The sequence below is a fragment of the Typopeltis vanoorti genome, chromosome 16, assembly GCF_054136105.1.
Source record: "Typopeltis vanoorti isolate ZY-2024b chromosome 16, IOZ_Tvanoo_1.0, whole genome shotgun sequence".
NCBI classification, from domain to species: Eukaryota; Metazoa; Arthropoda; class Arachnida; order Uropygi; family Thelyphonidae; genus Typopeltis; species Typopeltis vanoorti.
In genome coordinates, this window is record NC_143564.1 from 49,035,919 (window position 1) to 49,060,326 (window position 24,408).

The following is a 24,408-nucleotide window of genomic DNA, read 5'->3' on the forward strand; positions in this document are numbered from 1 at the left end:
ATAGAGACGGTGACAAAATATTCTGGAGGTTTTGAAGAATGGAAACAGTGCTTTAAATTGGAATTAGAGATGATAAAGGTGATATAAAAACTGAAGAAAAAAGATATCCTCGAAATATGGAGTAATTACTTCAAAAAATTGGTAAATGAAACAAGCAGTAATAGCACAGTGGTAAAAAACACTCAACAGCCATGCAGTCAGGAATACATATCCATACTTGAAATAGAAAAAGCCATCAAAAGTCTGAAATATGGAGAAGCAGCTGGAGTAGATGATAATCAACTAGAAATGCTCATGTATGGAGGTTTAAAAGTCTTACAGTGGCTGCACTGCACAGTTCAGAAGGCCTGTGCAGAGAGACGAATTGCAGATGATTGGAGTAGAGCCCTCATAGTACCCATATATATATAAAAAGTTAAATAAAACTGAATGTGAGAATTATAGAGGTATTTCTCTACTGAGTGTTCCTGGTAAGATTTACGTAAGTATATTTGAGACATGGTTGAGAAGGATTGTGGAAGAAAGGCTTGGTGAAGAACAAGCTGGATTCAGGCCATATAGAGGCTGTCAGGGTCAGATGTTCACTTTCAAACAAATAGTTGAGAAATAATAGGAATATAACAAAGATATGTATTTAATGTTTGTAGATCTGGAAAAGGCATATGACAAGGTGCCAAGAGAAAAGCTGTTCAATACACTACAGTTATATGGTGTCAATGGGGCATTATATCAAGCAATACTTCGTCTTTGAGTTGTAAGTCAGCATTTGGAATTGAAGGAAGTACAGGAAAATGGTTTAATGTTAAATCTGGGTAAATCAGACAAGGATTTACATTATCTCCTCTGTTATTCATTATCTATAGGATCACATTATGAAGGTAGGTGGTATTAAACATGAAATCAAAATTGGAGATGTTAATGTCAGCTCTTTGCTTTATATGGACGATGTTATACTTCTAAATAAATCTGCTGCATGTCTGCAAGATTCCATGACTAATTTGAATCGACAAAGACAATGAAAATAGGCAGAATCGTTAAGTTGAAAATATCAACTGCATCGTGAATGGAGAACCCATAGAACAATTGAAACATTTCAATTACTTAGGCACGATTTTTAGTGAAGATGGTAAATTAAATATGGAAATAGACAACAGAATCAACAAAGCTAGTATGGTTGGAAGTCAACCGAATAAATTTATATGGAATAAGAGAGAAATTAGTTAAAACACTAAATTAGCCCTATACAAGACAGCTTTCAAACCAATTTTAACTTATGTATCTGAGAGCTGGGTCAGAAGTAAAACACTTGACTAGAGACTGTAGATATGAGAGTCCTGTGAAGGATTAGGGGCATGAACAGATGGCATTAATGGCAATATCATATTAAAACGAGGATATTAGGAAAGAACTTTACATTGTCAGCATCCAAGAATGCGTTAGCAGAGTTATTCTCAGGTGGTATGGTCACTTAAATAGAATGGGCGAGGAAAGATTAGCAATACAAGTGTTCTCTGCCTGGTTGGCAGGAAAAAGACCCAGAGGAAGACCAAGATATAGATGGATTGATACGGTAAAAAGTGCCTTATATTAATATAGAAATATAAGATCTTATAATGTTGGAGTCTTGTCAGGTAAGAGACTGATTTTGAGGAAAATTGTAGATAGGAAGTTAGTAATTATATAAATTTTTAATGTAGTACTATCATATCCCATACACCCCTTGAGGGTACATGGCAGGAATTTGATGATGATACCATCCCACAGAAGGTGGAGCATATTTTAAACGTGTTTGAGTTTCAAAAGAAGCAGCTAATCCCTTGAAAATATTTGGAAATGCAGAACTAATAATAATGGTGATTATATGCTTTATTGCTGTTCAGTACGTGGACTAGTCATTACTAACACCATATTCCAACAAAAGATATGTACAAATTGACATGCAGAGGACACACAGGAAATAGTCTTATTGATTGTTATTTGTTAGTGATGTTTTAAAATTGGTTTAGGATGCAAGGGTATACTAGAGATGTGAAATATAAATTAATCATTTAGTTTTGAGCAGGATAAAATTGATCCTCATGTTAAGTAAAAACATTTAAGAAAATTTTAAAAAGCATTAAATTCAGAATTTTAGTAGACACACACGCATGCACACATGCTATAATAAATATTACTCACACAAAATGGTGTGCGATAAGATATTATAGCACACCAATAAGGAAAAGATCCTATCTAAGTTCCATCGAACTAATGCTATTTTAAGCTCACTGTTGCAAACAGTAAAAGTATGGCATGTTCTTGATAGCAAACTGAATTTCATCTGAAATGTTGTCAGAAGATACAGCTTTTTTGCAGTAATCCTATGGGAAGTACTGCTTAAAATTTATTTGTATTTTGTATTAAAACTAGAAAATAAAAGAAAATAGAAAACTGTAGCTGATATCAGTAAGCATTTTAGACATTTTAAAACAAACGAAATGGTGGGAAATCATACATTGACGGCAGAACATAAAAAGGCTTAACAGGAACCATACATGAAAAACACAAAACAAAAATAATATGAAAAGTAGAAATGCAAACATTAAGGGATATATAAGAAAGAGGAGAACTAAAATAGTATGAAATTATAAAAATGAAAATCCAGGATGAATGTTTAGAACTGTTATGATAGCTTAAATCATTGTCACCTGAAATATTCATAATTTATTATGATGATTCAGGTGGCAATGATTTATGTGTGATCTGTTCAGATGAGATCAAAAATAACCTGAAAACTTAGTTATTCAGCTTCATAATTTGTCACCTGCATTTATAAAGAGGAAAGGGACACAAGTGATGAACAGGTAGTTTGCATCAGTCAGCTGACTTGTTGACTTCAGCTGTGTCAATGCATGCCTTTAGGCTGACTAATTCAAGCAAGCTTTTCACTACTTGAATCTTTTCAAATGCAAACAGTAATGGGGGACATGAAAGAATTAGAAAAGTATGAAATTAGAAAAAATTAAAAATCAGAATTAATGTTTACATTTTTAAATTTTACTTTAGCTTAAATTAATGATATTTTTATCCGAAATCTTCATAGTGAACCACATAAGTGCACTGTGTGCCATTAAGATAAAAATAACCTTACAATTTTCAGAAGTCAATGAACTTCATAAAATTGACTAAAAGTTGAGCCATGATTTTCAACTTAGATATTCTGGTTACTTCAAAAACAAGTTGTCAACTTAAGGCTTAGTCTGATAAATCCATCCCATTTATGTGCCATCTCCTATCCAGGAGGTTGACTACCATGATATGAATCATCGCCGACTATGGGCATAACGACATGTGATCAGGACTATATCTTCCACATATTGTTGTAAGTATTCCTGGCTGTAATCCATGTGTGTGTGTTTTTACGGCACGTGAACACACATGGATTACAGCCATGCATGTTTACTGAGGGATGAGAAACCCGAGTTTCCAGGTGAAAAAAACTCCCTACACTTGTATGAGACCGGCTAACTCAACCCTTAGTTGAAAGAGACCATATAAAGGTTCCTCACATCATGGACGAGAATTGAACAATGGTTTTTGACCAAAGGGCTTCCTCTGTATCAGAGGTCGGCAAACTGCGGCTCGCAAGCCACATGCGGCTCTTTGGGTACACACGTCTTTGAAGTAAAAATTAAAATAAAGCTATCATAGTTTCATTTATAAAATTTTTAAAGGATTTTATTCACATAGCAAATGGCATCCTTGAATGCATGGAAAAAAAAATCATATCCCACTCAATAAAATTGTGTCAGTTGCAACCGATGGTGCAAAAAGTATGACGGGAGCGAAAAGAGTTTTGTTTCAATTTTAAAAGGGAAAATTAATCATGAAGTGATTACTTTCCATTGTATACTTCACCAGGAAGCACTTTGTGCACAAACATTTACAGAAGAAATTGGTAAAATTATGGAATTGGTAATTAAGATTACCAACACCATTATAATAAGGGGACTTAACCATCGACAATTTAAAGAATTGTTAAGTGAAATGGAGAGTGAGTATTCAGATCTTCTCCAGTACAACATGGTTCGATGACTTTCCAGAGGCAACATTTTAAAGTGTTTTGCATTTTGCATAAATGAAATCAAACTATTCCTCGACAACAAGGATGTTCAATATCCAGAATTAACAGAAGATCAGTGGTTGCAAAAATTGTACTTTATGGTGGACGGTACATCACAACTGAATCAGCTCAATTGTAAATTACAAGGCAAGGGAAATACTGCTTTTTCAATGCCAGAGGAAGCTATTTTGTTTGAAAAGAAATTGATTCTGTTCGCTGAAGGTTTAGAGAGGGGAACTTTAGTTCATTTCCCAAACTTGTCTCAATATCGCCGAGAAAACCATGCCCTCATTAACAAAGATTATTTCAAGACAGCAGTTTTAAACATGGGAGAATCTTTTCTTCAAAGGTTTCAGGAATTCAGAAATAATAAAGCGGCTCTAGCTTTTATTATAAATCCTCTTAATGCCAATGTGAAGGAATTAAATTTTTCTCCATTTGATATCGACACAGCCAATTTTGAAATACAATTGCTGGACTTGACAAGCCAAGACTTATGGAGCTCCAAATTTGTACGTCTTGGTACTGAAATAGAAGAACTGGAAAAAGAAAAATGCACAGCGCAAGCAGACTGCTATAAAAGAACTACAGAAGGTAGACTCAATGATTTTCAATACTTGGAATAGTCTTCCAGACTAATCACGAGTCAAAAAAAATTTGCATTTGGTGTTCTCAGTATCTTCGGGTTTACATATATTTATGTGAACAATCGTTTTCTAACATGAATTTCATTAAATCTAAATTGAGGAGCCAAATTACTGATGCCAACTTGGAATCATGCCTTAAATTAAAAACGACTAGTTACAAATCAGACATACAGAAACTTTGTAAGCAAATGCAAGCTCATTGCTCACACTGATTAAAACTAACGAGAGTAATTTTTTGTGATTTTTTTCTTCATTTAATAAAGATATAATTAATATTATAACTTGTTATATATTAATATAAATTTCTATAATATTACTTTAAATTTTCCTTATTTGTAAAAATTTATGGCTCTCAAATAATTTTTAAATTGTGAGGGACAGGTTTGGCTCTTCTGTCTCAAAAGTTTACCGACCCCTGCTCTATACCATAGGTGGCCAACAGCAGGCCTGCAGGGCATGCGGCCCGTGACGTGATTTTGTGCGGCCCGTGGCAGGATAAAAACTATATTAAATTATATGTATTATCAATCAGATTTTCTGATTGATATACTACTTATATTCATTCTTTCTAATGACAGAAACAATTTATATTCTCAACACAGAATCAAAATTGCTTTAAAAAGATTACTCAGTTTATAAAATATACTGCTTCTCTGTGTGAGTGGTAGATTTCTACATGCTCTAGAATAACACATCATTGAAAGTCACTTGCCCTGCTATGGTTACAGCGACCAGTTTCAGAGACTCAGTTTCACAGTTAACAGTGTTGTTATTGTTGCAGAGTTTGTGTCCCCTGGTTAGTTTCTTCAGCCTTTGTGTACTATGAGTAAGAAACGTAAGATCTGTGAAGAAAACAGTTATTTCAGGAGAAATGGGAAAATGAATTTCTGTTTATAAACAATAATGACAACAAACCACAGTACCTTGTGTGTTTGCAAGTATTGTCTGTGCACAAGGAATATAACCTCAAACACCACTACATACAGCACCATGCCGCTAAATACCAAGAATACGTTGGACAAGTATGTGATAAAATTGTACATAATTTGAAGAGAAAGGCTAGTGCTCAGAAATCTTCACTAAATTTTTAAAAAATTTTTACTAAACCGACATCAATACAAAAAAGCTCACTCTTGGCATCGTTTGTAAGCGCAGAGATAACAAAAGCAAAAAAATCATTATCTGATGGTGAATTTGTAAAACACTGTTCTGCGAAAATGGCACATGCATTTGGGGAAAATAAAATTGCCAGTGAGTTTGAAAGCGTCCACTATCAAAATAAACTAACCAAAAAGATTCGAGGAAATAGGTTCTCACATATTAAATAAATTAAAAAGTGTTATTACAGATTCAGCTTACTTCTCATTGGCTCTGGATGAATCGACTGACATAACAGATACAGCTCAACTTCTAATTTTCATTCGAAAGACTGTTATTAATGAAGAGCTACTAGCATTAGAGTCATTGCATAACACAGCCAAAGGTCAAGACATTTATGATGCAGTTATGAAGATTGTAAATGGTACTGGTGACATCAACAATCTCACAGCTATTGGGACAGATGGTGCCAAATCAATGTGTGGTACTCAAACAAGCTTAGTTGGTTTACTACTAAGGAAGACTAGAATCAATTGCACTGCATTTTACATCAGGGGGCTCTGTGTGGTAAAATTCTGGAAAAAGAGGATATTATGAAAACTGTAATGAAGTGTGTGAATCTAATTAAGGACGGAAATCGGGCCTTGACACACCACAAGTTTCTTTCTTTTCTAACAGAAATGGAGGCAGAATATGATGATTTAGTGTTGTACACAGAAGTACGTTGGCTAAACAGAGGGAACTGTTTGAAATGGTTTTTTGCTTTGAGAAAGGAAATAAAAGTTTTTAGAGGAACACGAGAAGACAAACAAAGAACTAATCACAAAACTTTGTGATCCTTATTTTAACAGCTTACTCACCTTTCTAACAGACATCACACACTACATGAATGAACTCAATGTGAAGTTACAGGGACGTAACTAAACAATCTCAGATTTAGTTGGACTCCTAGATGGGTTCATAAGTCGACTGAAGGTTTTTAAATTCACCCTAGTCAGAGGAAACTTGGTACATTTCCCTTCCTGCAGTGAGTTGATGGAGGAGAGCCATGACATTGACTTCAAGTTTTCTGTTCCAATGTTAGACCAACTTTTGGAGCAATTCAGTAAGTGATTTTCTGACTTCAGTGATATGCGGCCACAACTGATACTATTTAACAATCCAATGAAATGCGACATTTCAGAGCAACATGACACTATTCAATTGGAGTTGTGTGACCTTCAAAGTGACCCCTTTTTCCAGTCAAGGGTGGAGATAGGCATTGACTTCTGGAAACTGGCACCAAGGGAAAAATATCCTACATTGAGTGATTTCAGCTTGAAAATTGCATCTATGTTTGGAAGCACATATGTGAATGCACTTTCTCAACTATGATGGTGGTTAAATCATCACAAAGAAGCTGACTGACTGATGACCACCTTCAGGATTTGTTACAAATATCAAATACGTCATCATCATTGTAAATAGACTTTGATGAACTTGTTGCCACACATGAACACCCACAGTGTTCTCATAAGTTGTGTTGCATGTAAACAAACCAGAAATATGTAATTAAATTTAAGTTAACAACTTATATTTAAATCAAACAAGTATTTTATATTGTTCTCCCGGTAGTAAAATGATTTAACAAATATAGTCATTCAATACATATAACTATTCCCTTGAAAAAAGGCAGAGTTTATTTTTATTTAAGTTCTGTCTAAAAGTGTGCGGCCCGTGACGCTACCACTCATCACATATTGGTCCTCGTATAGAACGAAGTTGGCCATGCCTGCTCTATATACCAACTGAGCTATGGAGGCTCTCAAGCCTGATAAATTGTCTAGGTTAAAAAAAAAAATCACTTAAAAAAAATCAGTGGGGACAAGAACTGAACAGAATTATTAACATATAAAAAATGCTGTAGGAAATAATTAGCTTTTAAAGATTTTAATTTTTTTATAGTTGAAATGAAAATAATCATTTTATATGTCACATAATTATTTTGTTATAGAGAAAATTTCATGCTGTTGTAGAGAAGTGGTTTGTCAAGTGGATAACACTCTTGCTCTTCCACAAATACAGCCTGTATTTGAATCCTACTGTATGTTTTTTTGATGAATGATTTGGTGTAGATTAAATTCATTGTTTGGTGTAAGACCATCATCCTATTTAATGGAAGCCTGAAATAACTTTCAAAAGTTTTGTTTAGTTTCTAGCAGGGGTTAAGATTTATTTAACCTGTAGTTCACCTGCTATACTAATGCTTGATAAGGTATACAACTGTTCATGGATTGGCATGAGATTAAAATTGTCAAGCCAGAAACAAACACTGGCCACCCCTACTCTACAGTATAGTTATTAAATTAATTATAGTGATGTTCTTGAGTAAAATTTATATTTTCTGGTTCCATAATTTTTTTTTCTATTTTTACTTTTCAGCTGTTAATTATATTCTTCAGTTAATTCCTCTTGATTTAAGTCAGTATGCTTTGTACCTTGGAAGAAGTCTTGCAAGTAAGTGTCATTAATTTGCCATTCTGTGTTAAAGTGATACCTGTCTTTTAAAAAAAATTGTTTTTTGTTAATAATTTGTTTCTCCTAAAAACGAAATGAAGGTAAAAGAGCTATTCAAATGGTAAGTAGAATTAGTACATAATGCAGGATGAATTTACTAGGATGACTACTTTTGAGTAAAAATAATTTTGGAAACATAAGTCCAATTTCTTCTGAGTAAGCATGATTTGTCCTGCTCACAATAGCACATTATTTTGAAGTTTATGATAAATGTTACATTCAGATAAAACATAAATGATTCACATTTGGCATCTTGTTTAATAAGAGCACATAATGAACACTGTCATCTCATAACACAACTAAGTTCTCACAATGCATGTACAAGAATTAGACTATAACCAGATCATGAGACATTGTAGTGAGGTAGCATTTTAACTACTGGTGGTTGATTCTTGAAATTACCATTTTCTCATCTGTCAGAATCTGATGATGAATATGAACACTTTTTTTTTTTTTTTTTTACTTAAAATTACTCGAGAAAAAAATCCAAGGAATATCAAACTTCAGAAGTTTGATATTCCTTGGATATTTCAATGAGGATATTTGGTGAACAGCTGCTGATTGAACAGAAAGGATGGAGCAGATAGATAAATATTCGTCTTTCTGCTTCATTTGCTAATAATATTAGCAGTGCTTTGCTGATAATTGAGTGTGTGATAGTTAGCCATTAAGAAAAAAGTTGTATATATTATACTCAATATTGTATACTCAATATTGTTACCATGGTGCCAGTACATAATTGTGTAATGACAGTCAAGATGCCTTTGTTAGGGAATCAATAACAACCATGGCAAAAAACTGTCTATCTTCCTTCCTCCTAAGGGGAATCTGGAAATAGCCAGAGTTCAGGTCTAATTTTGAAAAGAACGTTGCTCCCTCTAGACTTGTTAGCAATTCTTCTATGTTGCAAAGGGTAAAATCAATGGGCTTAGTGACCTTATTAATCTCACAGGTGCAAGATAAATCTTAGGCTCCCATCAGGTTTCTATACTAATATGAAGGGGGCTGTTCCACCTGGAGTTTGATTTTTCTATGCTTCCCACCCTTTCATATTCACTCAAGAGGTCCTGAAGTCTATCCAGATATTTTAGGGGGGTCTTGTACTGTTTTATGTACACGGGAGAGTCCATGGTAATCTGAAGGGAGTGCTCGATTTTCTCAGCACAGGTTAATGAGCCATCCTCCATAAAGACTCGAGGATATTTTAGGAAGATTGATTGAATAAATTCCTCAATTTTACTCTTTATAGTTTCCGATTCGGTTGAGCTGATGGCTTCACTCAATAACCTCTTTTTTTTTTTTTTTCAAGACCCTCCTCGGGTCTTACTACTTCTATCTCCATTGTATCACGCTCTTTGTTCCCAGTTCCTTTTGAAAACTTTGGCTGGTAACTTGTGCCATTCAATGCAATGGTTCCTGAGGCAAAATCGCACATGAACTTATTCTTTTCTAGGAAATCTTGACCATATATGTCTGCAATCTCAGGAAAAATGATGGGCTCATGCGAGAATGAAATGGGGAAGCAAGGAATGTGGAAATTAGCGACTATCTTTATAGGGTTCTGGATCAAGGAGGCATTATCAGAAATTTGATTATTGAACTTACTTACCAGGGAACTTGAAATAACAGATATATGGGTGCCAGTATCCAAAAGCATCTCACAAGGAACCTCCTCGACTAAGCCCTGTATGAGTGACAATGGCAATCTCCCAGTTACTTTGGCTACAGCTGCATTTTGCATTTTTAGAGAATTGAAACCGCGGGAATCTGGGCTGTCTTTATAGCTGATAAGGTTATCAGATGATTGATCATATCTGCAGAAGTTTAAAGGCTCAGCTTGTTCTTTTAGAGTCCCAAGGTTACAAGGGATTTTGTCAATAGACTTAGTTGAACTTATCAACTTAGGGTTTGTCATCTCATGGGGTCTAATATAGGGTATTCATCTTCCTTTCTTTCAGGTTTGAGTGGCTTCCCTATCATTTTCCCATCCAGAGATAGTTTCTGAGGGACAACAGAGAGCCTCTTTGGTGTTGCCTTTGTTAGGTGAGTGCCACCTGATGGATACATAAGAGTTGATAAGGAGGGGACTTGAGCATTACAATCTTGGGCTAACATTTGCCTCATTGAGGAAATTTGATGCATTTCCTCTAGGATCCTCTCTCTTCTTTTTGCTAGTTCAAAACACTCCCCCCCAGATCAGTAGCCCCCCTTCTTGTAAATAGCTTCCCTTAAATTATCATGTTATCCTATTCTAAATTGCTGGAAGGTAATCCATTCTAAGTGGGGTTTCTCAGCAAAGGATATCCTCATTGACTTGGCAATGTTTAACAGTCTATTGAAATAGGTAGTCACACTTTCCTTATCACTTTGAACACATTCATGTAGTTGTTTAAGGATTTGGTATCGATTTGTTGTGTGGGAGAATTCTGAGATTAGCACTTCTTTAAATCGTTCCTATTCTAAGGTTTTCTTAAGGACAGGGGAAGAGCATAAATACGCTTTAGCCTTACCAATTAATTTGTTTCTGAGCAATATCAGTAACTGAAAGTCAGTCCAATTAGCTGTCTCTCTGAGTTTCTCAATATAGGTAAAAAATGACAATACATCATCTGATTCCTCTCCTGAAAATTTAGGAAATACCTGTTGGGGGTTCACCATTCTGAAGAATTCACTGTCTTCCATTTCTGTGCTAGATGCAAGAGCCATATTGGATTATCATTTACTACTTTAAATTTCATCAAGTTTAAAGCTATTCAAATTATAATTCTTTGCCTGATTTGTTTCACAACCAACTCACCGTGATTCACTTAACTTTACCACTAAGTTTTAGGAAATAGTTCCTCTAGTTAAAAATATATAAAAAAAAACTTAATCTCTCAAGCAATACTCGTGAATCAGCATCCTGTCGGCTGCGCCATTTTGTTGGATCATAACTTCTTCTCAATCACGTTTTATCATCTTATAATTCTCTCTCTTTAGTATTTAACTAGTTGTAGGCTGATATATCAATCAAATATGAAGAAAATTTATATTATACTGTGCCACTCCATATTCTGAATTGCAAGAGCAACTTAGATAAATCAACCTTCAACTGTACTAGGCTCATAAGCTGATTTTAGGCCGAGATTTTTATTTTTATTACATAGGGTTCCTGCTGAGATTCATATTATTTTAATGAGCGGTGCAATGAAACAATCAGGCAAATACAAGGTTCGATTCAAACAAAATTATTTAATGCAGTGTCACATAAATTACATCATAACACAGCATTCCAACAGGGACATTACAATTAAACGAATACAAAACTTTCATTAAGATTCTAGTATACCACTCAGCTGAGCTCAAACTTTATAATTAAAGATTATATTTAACAGATCTTACCCTTCTTGTTACAAAGGATTTCTATCATAACTTTACTCTGATCAAGGTTATATTTCAAAACATTGAAATATCAAATCAGTTCAAGATATTCAGAATGAATACAACTCATGAACCATCAGACATTCATTTGTACTTCTCTAAGCTCAGTTAATCAATTTTAGTTCTTGTAAGTTCAAGATTCCTAAATTACAACAAATAGGCTTCTCAGTATTCTCATTCAGTCAATGAACACCATTCAATAATATAGCATTTATCACTTGAAGAAGGAAAAGTCTTAGCACATCACACATTAAATCTTGACCCGCTGAATGCAGCAACTAGGAACAATATACTATCGGTGGAATTAATTTTCGTTACTTCTCCCTAAGTATAGCAAAGGTAATCTTACCAGGATATATTTTCAACACATAAGTAGATTGAACAACAATTTTTAAGTCCTTGCTGACTTTTACTATGCACTAACACAAACTTAAAAAAAAAGTCTTCCAATTCCAGGACTGATATATAGACTCGGGAGAATATAATCTTTATGCACTTGGTTTAAGTTACCTACTTATTTCTTCGTTTTCTTATACGTATTAACCTATTTCTTGCACTATTTCACTGCGAGGCGTTAGGAAGTTTTGGTAAAATTCCAACTCAGAAAAAAGGTAAGTTAAAATACCAAGCGATTCCCGGTCATTTAAATACCGTTTTCCGCACGTCAAAATTCCCCTTCAGTCTCCAGCTACCATTCTCTGTACTCTCCTATTCGATTCTGTTTTTATTTTCGTTTTCATATCTATTCCTTCCCTTTTCCCTCAAACAACTGGTTCTCATCGGTTTAGCTTTCATCAAACTTGCTTTTCCTTTCATATATAGCAGTTCGCGTTCCATCATGCGCTAGGAGAAATTTGCATGTTCTCTCATAGCAACCAATCAAATGATACCACAAAGAATCTTCTGGATATATTAAAATTACATATATTATAGTTTCTTATATTATATTAAAGGAATCATTCACAAAATTAATGATATTTTAATACACAGCTTTTCATAACTGTAATTTATCCCAAACATATATATATAAATAAATAAATATAGATTAGCATAACTTGAAGAAATTTAAATAGCAAATAATGAGCATGAGACTATTAGTTTAAAAAAAAAAAAAATGTTCAGGGAATGTTAGATTACATTGGACTCTGAATGATATATTAACAATTTCCATTTCTCTTCATTCAGAATCCAACACAATTCTATTCCTTCATGAAAAGAGCTGCTTTCAAACACTATATTGTTGAGTGTTACCACATGACCCCTTTCTGTGCAATTTGAAAATTTGTTTACCTACCTGCTTACTACTCAATATCATCACTTACACAAATTGCTAAAGGTGATTCGACTGAATTTGCATTTGCTATCTTCAGAAATAGTGTTCATCCTTAGGTTTTTGGACATCATTGTAGTTAAGTTCTATGGAAAGAGTTGCATCATTAGGACAAATAACCATGGCTCTGTTTGTAATCGTTTTTAGAATACCATATTATTGGATTGGATGATGTTTGTTTATATAAGTATCTTATGTGTGTTGACTTTTTATAAATAGAAAATGATAGTGAACCCTCTAAAAAGTGAGTGACTAATTGGTACAAGGAAAGGCAAAATTTATTAGATTCTTTTTCTACTGTGAAGTGAATTTTGGAGTGTTGGCCATTGAGGTAAGATATAAAAGAATCCAAAGTGGCTTGCCCATGGGTCCAAATACAAACTCATCATCAAGAAAGTGTAACCACACTAAGTGTTTGCGAGTAGCTGCAGTAAGTATTTTTGTTCTTGAAGTGTTCCATGTAAAAGTTAACTAAAACGGGAGGCGGCATTGCAGTACTATTAATCTTCTTGTAGATTTTTCTTTGACAAGTAAAGAGTTATTAGTAAGGTGGGGGGATACAAGAACTTACTTTCTTGTTGAGCAAGTTTATAACTAGGATATGCTATCGACTATAGGACATAGGGAAATATTAGATTTATGGATTTTAGTACCCAATAAATGTTAGGTGGTTTAATAGAACAGGTTTGATTTTGTTGATAATTTCTTTGAGCCAGTGATTCGTGATAACTGTATTATTACCCTTATCAGCTTTAGTATTAACAATATTTTATGTTTATATAGCTTTTTTAAAGAAGCTATTTCTAAACCATGTTTAAGTGGTTTAGATTTATTTATGATGCTTTCTAGTCTAAATGAACATTATTGGCTATTGAAGATTGTAAATGTAGCATTCTATGTTCATCATAAATTTTTGTGTTTAATAACTTGTTTAGGTGTAGCAGTGAAATTGCTACACCTAAACATCACCCAAACTACATCACCCAAACTACAAGCCATTATTTGGCTTGTAGTTTGGGTGATGTTCGTAACAATACCAATTCTCTATATCTGAGGTGCACCTGAAAAGATAGTCTAATTACTAATAAAATATAACTTTTTCAAACCACATTCAAATGGCATGTAAAATTAGCAACTTTGATCCACTCTCGTAAGGACAAACTCCATCCTCTAGCTCAGTGTTTCCCAAACTTTTCCTACGACGGAAGACTTCACAAATGTTGAAATTTTCACGGAACACCTTGGTTATTTTGTAAGGTATTAATTAATAATTGTTAATTTACCTGCTTTTTTATTAATTTATAATTGATCATTAATTAGTAATCATTAATTAATTAAACATCAATTAAATATAAACATCATTAAATTAATTTGTGCTGATTTTCATTGACATATCCCATTCTGATCACCAAAAATTTATAATATAAGTACTTACGAGTGAATGCAGACTTCTCCTCTGTGCTGGTAGTTTTTCCCTCCTTTCGTACATCCTGGAGATCACCTTGTAGGCTTGTGGTGGATGACTCACTATCTGTTGAGTCACAAACGCCTTCAATAAGAGATTTCTTAATATCAAAATTAAACTAAGTCCCTTGTCTCTTATTCATACTAAAATTTAAATCTGCAGGCCTATTACTTTTAATAAATCACGCCACTACGGTTTCGAAACTTTCACCCTACAATACGAACTCGTGAAGAAAGTATTCAGTATCTAGATTTGAGAACCGGATACAAGACTTGATCTTCAATTTTAGTGGAAAAATTTTCTTTATACTTTGCTGATTGGTCACTAACAATTGCAACACAGATGTTATTTCTTTCAGTTTTGAGAACAGAAGATTGGCCGCCCATAGTTGTAATCAGCTTTCAGGCAATTTTTATGATTATTCATAAACAGTAGTATTCTCTTTCCCGATTGTTGAAAGATTTCGATGTGTGAAAATTAACGATAATTCATGAATATTTCCATGTTTGAAAATATGCCGCTTGGTCACTGACATTTGCTACACAGATGTCATTTCCTTCAGTTTTGAGAACAGAGGATATGCTGCCCATTGTTATAATCTGCTTGCAGGCAATTTTTATGATTGGTCATAAACACTGGTATTCTCTTTCCCAAATGTTGAAAGGTTTCGATGTGTGAATATTAACGACACACAGATGTTATTAGGCATTCTGGGTCTAAGCTTTTTCGACATATTGACAAATATTATTCTCCTCAGTATATTTCCACTATAAAATATTTATTCATGAAAAATTCACTGACAAATTCTAGGAGAACTTCTCACGGAACACTCATTCTTCTTCCGCGGAACTGAACACAGTTTGGGAAACCCTGCTCTAGCTTATCATGGAGTGTATGAAGTTGTTCCCTGTGACTTAGCCTACTGTGGATTGATAGAAAGATCTGTTACATCTATCTTGGAGAACATAAAAAATACATTCACTACCATTATTATGGCAGGTCTTGACTGGTAGACCATGCTTTGGACATCCCTTCACATAGAATTACATGGAAAGAAAACCACTATTCTATATGTCAAAGATTATTTTTAGAGTCAGCAGTGTCTATGAAGCATTCTCCTAACCTTATGTAAGGTTGCATTAATTGGGTGACTGTTATCTTAACATCAACCCTTACAACTGTAATACTTCTTTTTAAAACCTTAGAGGGTGCCAAATTAGGACTTCAGATCTTTCGTACGTTACAATTTGAAGTGTTTCACTTCTTTACTCATCATCGTATGTAAACTGTCACATCTTGTTTGCTCTGAAGATGCTGGTTCGAAATCCAGTGAAATATGAACCCACTTAATAAACATCCTTAATAAACATATTTTAGTTCATCTGGCATTGTATTATTGTTCATGTCCAACACTTAAGTTTGCCTATTAGATGGAAAATACCTGTGAAACTAATGCAAAAATTCTATAATTAAATACATTTTTATGTGAGTCTCCTCTGTTTTTATAAATTTGTTAATATTATGCAAAATTATGAGGTTCCAATTTTGAAATAAATCAGTGTTGAATATGTTGTGCTCATTTAAAAAAAAAAAAAATTTCAGATTAAAAAGATTTGAAATAATGATTATATATTGCAAAGAAATTTCATGCTAAGATTTCTTGGCAGTACATTGTAAATTGTGTGTATCCCCTAATGCTGGAATCCTGAACAGTAGTTCAAGTGTCTTCCCAACAGCTTATCATATAGCATGGGTCATAAATTATCTTTCGGAAATTTTTTAAAATGTTTTTTTAAATAACCATAATTATATGGTTCTGTATATTTCACAATAATTAAAGAACTTTACAAACCATAATGTTCCAGGAAAATCTTGTGGAGTAATTTTATAATTTTACTTGTAAATTATTAAATTATTTAGCCAGTTATTCCAAAAGAAATGCATTTAGGCTTCGTGAAATAAAGCATATGACAATCCACATATAATTTAGAATGCATATTGACTTTTTATCAATGCACTAGTATATAGAGTTCACTTGTAAGAACAAAGGAATAGTTTGTTATTATAGAAGGTTAGTTAATATTCTTTAACATAGAATTGATGCTGTGAATCTCTAAGTTTTTTTAGCACTTTCCTCTAGTAGTATGCAGTTTTGCTATGGTGAGTCAACCATACACCAAAGGTATTTCAAAAACAAGGTAATTCAGAAATGTGTTGAGTGGAAGTGGCCATTACTTTATTAAATTTTAGTTGAGTTTCTGGTCTTGTTTTTTTTTTATTCACTGATTTTTCTGATCACATTCCTTTGGAAAGCATCTTAGTTTTTAGTGACTTGTACATATAATGATACTTTTTGCTTTATTTAGTTTATTATTTTTATTTTTGTTTTGTTTTTAGCTTATTCACATTCAAAAGAATCTGCTTGTAGAGAAAGAGCTATAGAAGCATGCAAAAGTTTGGCACAGCAATGCAGCAGCAAGCAGTCTATCACAGAACTTCTTACACATTTCTTTGGTGTTTTGAATGGTAAGAGTTATATATAAACATTGTTTTTGTATGATAAATCCAAAGCTATTATATAACATTATTTTCTGAATGCTTGATCAGTTTCATTTTTTTTAATACATTCATATTTTTGTTTTGTTTAAATAGTATTTATCTGTGTCACAGATCTCTGACTGAATAGATTAATAAAATGTTTCAAAGGTTTTATATTACAATAAATATTTTGTTGCAACACCGAGATTAAACATGGCATTACTATAATATTTCTTTTTATTTGATTTTTAAATCTTAAGCTTTCAGTGTTGCTAGGTTTCAAATGCATGAATTCAATAATTAGAGATTTCTCTATATCCACCCAGTTCATGAACATAAATTAGTGGCAGTTGATTTTATTAGTTAAAAGTTAAAATTGAAAATGTTTAGTTTCTTGAAGTGTTGTTAATAAATCATATTTTTATCTATAGACATTGATTCTTGTTTGGTCATTTTGCTGGTGGTTTGTGATCAGGAATTGCCCACAGATGTCATTATAATGTATATTGCAACACTGTTATCAGCCACTGATTTATTTTGTGATTTCAGAGAATGTATAAATATAAACTTAAATTCCACGTGGAATGAGGCTTAGAAGTCTGACGATTGTTGATTTTGATTGTTGATCTTGCTGATATTGTGCATCCTATAATAAGCTTTTGCTTTATCCTTATAATGTAAGGTAGTTCACATACATCATACATTCACGTATCAATAGTATCTAATTATTACTGTCTTTGTCATATCCCCATGTGCCCTCGAGGATACAGAGATCTGACATATGTCAGTTTACAGGCTGAAATTAATCCTGCGAGAATGGCCAGTCCTCAGCAGAGTGGCAACAGCATTGAACGATTTTCCCCTTCTAACTACTAACCGTGCTCAGACTTGCTTAACTTGGGTGAGCCATTAGTTGCGGAGACTCTACCAATTGACCAACCTTTGCTTGCATTACTGTCTTTAGCTGACCCAATTTTTGTTGAAATATATTTTGACAAAATTTAGGTCAGCTGAAAACAGTAATAATTAGATAGTCTTTTCTGATGTATGAATAATACTGTCTGTTTGTAGTGTTGGAATAATGTATTTCAGAAAAACAACATTCTGTGTCTCTCCAGAAGGTTCATGGAATATGTAATAAATGCTGAACATTAAATCTAGTTCTATCAGGTAAAATTATTCTGTCCTTCTAGGTATAATTTTGATGAAAAATTTTGGGAAGCTCTTGAAATTAGAAAATAGCCAAGAAATGTGAGAGGAATGCAGACAACATAATGAAGGACATATGAACAATTCTGGATTATAGGCTACCAATATAATTAGCAAACAGGTTACCCTGTAGAAGTACTCCTTGTATGTGGACACTAATGAACTCTCATTAAGAAAATTTGCAGCTATTTTTATCAGGAATGATTATTACAAATAACTGTTGGTTCATATGGGATTCAGATGTAATTTTTGAATTTTGGTGTATGTAGATCATATATGAGAAAAATGTTTTATTAGCTGAAACTCTTGACTAGCATGTGTACTGTTTAGTATATTTCTTCAGTAGAATTACAATATATAAGTAGGATGGAAAGAAAAAAGATGGTAGCTGCATTCAGGCTAACTGTAAAGTCTCCGTTGTTGAAATTTTTTACTAAATGAGGACCAGATTTAATTATGATAATTGTTTTGTTTTTATTACATGGGGTGAGTTATATAAGATTCAGCAAGTTTCTTTAAATTTTCTGACAAAAGTGTTGGGTATATTTCTGTTAGCTGCCAAAGTACTTGATGATTTTGATTTTTGTATTGAGGACCATCCAGATTTGCGTTATTTCTTTTCAACATCTTTGCCATTTTCAGACATGCAGATATCTCTAGTTAATATTTCCAGTATTTCAGCAAAGTCAATGCCATCATTAGGGATCGAAGAACAAATTGATGATGGCATTCAGGCACTACATAGGGTAAGTATGACTGAAGCAGAATAACAGAGACAAGTCCAAAATTCTAAATAATGAGATTTATGTAGTTACTTAAAGCAGAGGCAAATTCCAGGCAAAGTCTCGTATTTAAATATGCTTTGGTGGAGTATGATGGCCTTTTTCCATTGTATTCTGTGTTGAGTGTTCGTCCAAGGTGTGTTCAGTAAGTCCCAAGTTGCTGTAGTGGTAGAAATGGAGAGTTCCTGTGTTTAGTGATTAGATGTTGGCCATCCTGCCTGTTTGGCAACAGTAGGACAGCTTCTTACAGTTGCATGGTGCCTTGTAGACACTGACTCTGTTTCGAGACATAGGTGGTGCTACCAGCACCACCTATGTCTTGGGACAGGGTCTGGAATGCCAATTTGTTCATCATCAAATTCCTGCCATGTACCTTCAAGGGGTGTACAGGATATGATAGTACTACATGAAAAAAATTACATCATTACTAACTTCCTATCTACAATTTTCCTCCATATCATTCTGTTACTTGTCAAGACTCCAACATTATTATATGCCAGTTTGTTATATGATTAAAAGATTGTTTTCTTGAGAATTTTTGCGAGTTTTTCAGATGTGCTCTGATATATGGGATGTGATATATTTGGTGCAGCCTCTGTTCTGAAGAGGAGTGTGGTTTTGGGGTTGTAATAATTTTGGGATTTTGATTTGTACCAATGGCTAAGAAAGTGTTGAGTATGTTCAAGCTCATTAGTTGGGAGCATCATTATCAGAGCTAATAAATTTTACCCTTTTATATGGGTTGTAATAATCCCAAATTGAGAATGCCAAGGATCTGTCAGATGGATGTATAATCAGGGTGTCTAGGAAGGGGAGTACTTTTCAAGTTGAACTGGATCCTGAGGTGCTGGTTATTAAGATGTGGTAGGAAGGTGTGTTATATGAGCCGCCTCAGAACTGTATGGTTGAATGGAGAATATATTATGTATGCAGTTTAGCCAAACAGTTGGCTGTGTGGGGCAGAGGTGAAGGCCTTTTTATTCAAAAGTTTTGATGAAGTAGTTTACTTTGTTTATAGAATTTTCCTTGCCAGGCGAAATAGCTGGAAAAAAACTCTGCTTTTGATGAAGTATGCTTCATTAAGAGGAACATTGGTGAATAGAGAGGCAACATCAAAAATGATCATTATGTCAGTGTGTTGGAGTATGATGTTTTCTATACTGCCCTTTAAAGTTTTTTTTTTTTTTTTTAATGTGTGAATAGGTGTTGCAGGTGAGTACTTTGGCTAAGTGTTCAGCTAGTTTGTATATGGATGAATAAATGCCATCCATAGTTCATAGTTGGACATAATGGCATATACTAGTTGTGGATTTTTGGCAGCCCATGTATCTTGGGGGTGAGGTCTGGAATTGTATGGTTTATTTGTAATTTCCACAGCCAGGAGGTAACTTTTTTTAGGAGACTGGGGGAGGGTTCTGATCTGGGTTGGTAGGATTATACCAACACACAGATCGACTACAGTATCATTCCTGTTTATTTGTAATTGTAATTTTTTTTATTTAATTTTATTTTTTTATATCTCTACTAGTGGTTCAAATTCCTTGCAGGAGAGGTTGCTTTTTGGCAGTCTTTGCTTGTGTTAAGACTCTTCTTCTTCTGCAGCTTATCCCACTTAAGTGGGGTCACTGTCTTTGGTGAGTCTTCTCCACATCCTCCTGTCTTGGGCTGTAACCACATCCAAGTTCTTCATCCTGAAGTCCTCCTCCACCAGCTCCCTCCATCTCTTCTTTGGCTGCCTGTGCTTCCTCCTCTCCTGCACATCTATCTGCATGACCTCTCTTCCCACATATTCGTCCTCCCTCCTCATCACATGACCAAACCATCTCAACCTTGCATCCTGTATCTTCGCTCCTAAGTTCGTAACTTTCACCATTCCCCTAACACAGTCATTTCTCAGACGATCCTTTCTGGTCACACCACACATCCACCTAAGCATTCTCATCTCTGCTACCTCCATCCCACTGATGTTATTTTTCCTCAGGGCCACAGTTTTCATAGCATATGCCATAGCTGGTCTCATTACTGTCTTATAGATTTTGCTTTTTAGATTTATCGGCATCCTCTTATCACATAGCACTCCAGCTATCTCTCTCCAGTTCCTCCATCTCGCTTGTATCCTGCATCCCACTTCCTTCTCAGCCTCTCCATCCTCTTGAACTGTTGAACCTAAGTATCTAAAGTCCCTAACCTTCCTGATGACATTTCCTTCCAGCTCCAGATCTGTCTCCTGGCCACCGTCCACTTTGCAACACATATACTCTGTCTTACTTCTGCTCAGTCTCGTACATTTCTCTTCCAGTACTTTCCTCCATCTTTCTAGTTTAGCTGCCACTTCTTCTCTTGATTCTGCACACAACAAGATGTCATCCACATACAACATTGTCCAAGGCATGTCTTCTCACATCTCCTCTGTTATCGTCTCCATCACAATATTAAACAGGAACAGACTTAATGCTGACCCTTGATGCAAGCCAACTGTCACTTGAAAACTTTCTGTCTGTCCCAGGCAGGTCTGAACTTTTGTCTTTACATTTCTGTACATCTCTTGCACCAACCTGACATATTTCTCCCGTACCTTCTTCTCCCTCAGACACCTCCAGACTTCTTGCCTTGGAGTTAGACTTCTCAACTTCCCCAGATGTGGCTCCCGTTATTTCTCTTGAAACTTTTCCATCATCTGCCATAACTCGAAGATAGCATCTGTCGTTGATCGACCAGGCATGATGCCTAATTGCTCCTTTGCAATTACCACCTCCTCCCTCAATATTCCATTAAGAGAACCCTTCCTAGGATTTTCATTGTGTGGTTCATCAACTTTATTCCTCTGCAATTCTTAGTCTTGTGTATCCCCTTGTCCCTTGTAGATGGGGACAAGAGTACTTTCCCTCCACTTCTCAGGTATATTTTCTTGTTGGTAAACTTTCATAAACAGGTTCCACAGCAGGTCAATTCCCTCTCCCTCCCAATGCCTTCCATGCCTCCACTGGGATCCTGTCAGGGCCCACCAATTTTCCATTCTTCATCCTCTTCATGGCCTCCTTCATTTCCACTCGTTTTAATTTTAGATTCAAGGGAGCAATAACCATGTTGTGGTCACTACCAAAATTGGTTCCTGGAAAAGATCTAGTCTTAGGAAGGTTATCTGATGCTTTATGTGTTGTCCAAACAAATATATAATCAATTAAATTGTGGGCCGATCCATTAGGGAATGTTCATATCCATGTTCTTGATGGTTTATGAGGATAGAAAGTGTTAGCAATTGTTAAATTATTTTGAAAGGAAAATCAATAACTGTATTCTCTGTTATTGATTTCACCAAACCCAAATGCAACATAATGAGAGAGAAAATTTCTTCCAGTATTTCACACCTTTTTGCATTCCTGTCTCTTTGGACAGTGATATACTCTTTATTTGGAATTTGTTTTATCATGGAGTTTATTTGTCTGTAGAGGTCATTAATACCCTCTTCATCATATAACAATATAGGTGCATAGACCTGTACCTTTATTGTATTATTATTATTCAGAGAGACCTGCAGGAGGAACTCATCGAGGGAGACCATACTATTCGCACCAGCTGTCATATTTGTTCTTGAATTCATTCACACTGCTTGCATATACCATATCCAATGGCATTCCATTCCAATAGCATACCGTCCTATGAGAGAAAAATCTAACCCTCACCACCTTTTTATGGCATTCATTCTCAGCTTCCAAGGATACCCTCTCGTCCTTTTCCAACCCTCCATAAAATAAAAAATTCCATCAACTGAAATCCTGTATGACCCTTTTAGAAGTTTGTATGTCTCAATCATATTACCCCTCTTTCTTCTGTTTGCTAGTGTCTGCAGTCTACAAATTCTCAATCTGTCTTCATAATCAATATTCCACAATCCTGATATCATTTTAACACTCTCCTTTGCACTTTCTCTACTGTATCAGAATCACAACGGAAACCAGGAGACCAGACCTGTGCACAGTAGTCCAAGTGAGGTGTTATCATGGCCTTGTAAAGAGGTAAAATGATATCCTCATCTTTACATGTCAAGGTTTGTTTCAGCAATGTCATTATTTTCTGAGTTGTATTCACAATTTTTGCTATATGACCCTTGAACTTCATCTCACTGTCTACCAAAACTCTCATGATCCCTTGCCTCCTCAATTTCTTCTAGCATTATCCTAACCCACCAATGTAATCTAACATTGGATGTCTAATCACACCAAAGTGCATGACTTCATTTACTGATATTCAACTGATATCCATTTTCACATGCCCACAATTCTAGCCTATTCAAATTATTCTTCAAGTACTGCATATCAGCAGCGCTTCTGATTACCTTACCTATCTTTGCATCATCAGCAAATAGCTGTATGCTGCATGTTAAATCCTTCCCAATGTCATTAATGTACAGATTGAAACAGGGGACCAAGGATTGATCCTTGTGGTACATCACTGGTTACTTTGAATCTTGCAGATTCACACCCCTATATACAACTTTTTGATATCTGTCAATTAGCCATCCTCTTACCCATGCCAATAATTTATAATCCAATCCCATATTCTCCAATTATGTAAATGTAACAGTATTTCATGCTGCATTCTGTTTAAAGTTTTGATGAAATCCAAAAGTATCATTGGTATGTCCATTCCTCTTGTCTAACTCAGTGGTAATATTATTATAGATTGTGAGCAAGTTGCTTAAAACATGACCTTCCCTTAGTTAAGCCATTTCTGAATGCGAGTCCTGACCAACTTTTCCAAAATCTTCACCACCACTCCTGAGATATTGATTGTGCAATGGGATCACCATATATTCTTTTCACTCCTGTGGAATCTTCCCTGTTCTGAGACTCATTATGTAGCCTAATCAAAGGAATAGCCAGTTCAGCTGAACACTCTTTTAGCATCCATGCTGATATCCCACCAGGTCCTGTTGCAGAATTCATATTCAGTTTATGCAACTCTAATACTTCCTCCTTGTCCACATGAGTTTCCTCGTACGGAGAAGAGGTAGCTGTGAGTTCATTGCATATACCAGATTGATAGCTTTTATTTGAACTATCACTTGTGCATTGGTTGCCTGCATACCGTCTGCATTCAGTTGAGTTATTCTTTCAGATTGATTTTTTTATTTTATTTTTACTTGCAGCATAATGATAGACGTCTTTTGGATTGTCTTTAACTTGCAAAGCCAGTTTCTTTTCATACTCAGACATAGCTTTCTGTACAACACTCGTGACTCTTCTGCCCTGCTTCTTATA

The 24,408-nt window shown here is 34.7% G+C and overlaps 1 protein-coding gene across 1 annotated transcript in view; it reads left to right on the top strand.

Moving 5' to 3' along the window:
- The window catches only part of l(3)80Fj (lethal (3) 80Fj), a 770,029-nt gene that overhangs the window by 94,212 nt on the left and 651,409 nt on the right, over positions 1 to 24,408 (top strand). The window contains exons 9-10 of the mRNA XM_090405954.1: positions 8,269 to 8,343; positions 17,016 to 17,144. Of these exons, the coding sequence (XP_090262080.1) occupies positions 8,269 to 8,343; positions 17,016 to 17,144 (204 nt within the window). The remainder of the gene's footprint in view (positions 1 to 8,268; positions 8,344 to 17,015; positions 17,145 to 24,408) is intronic.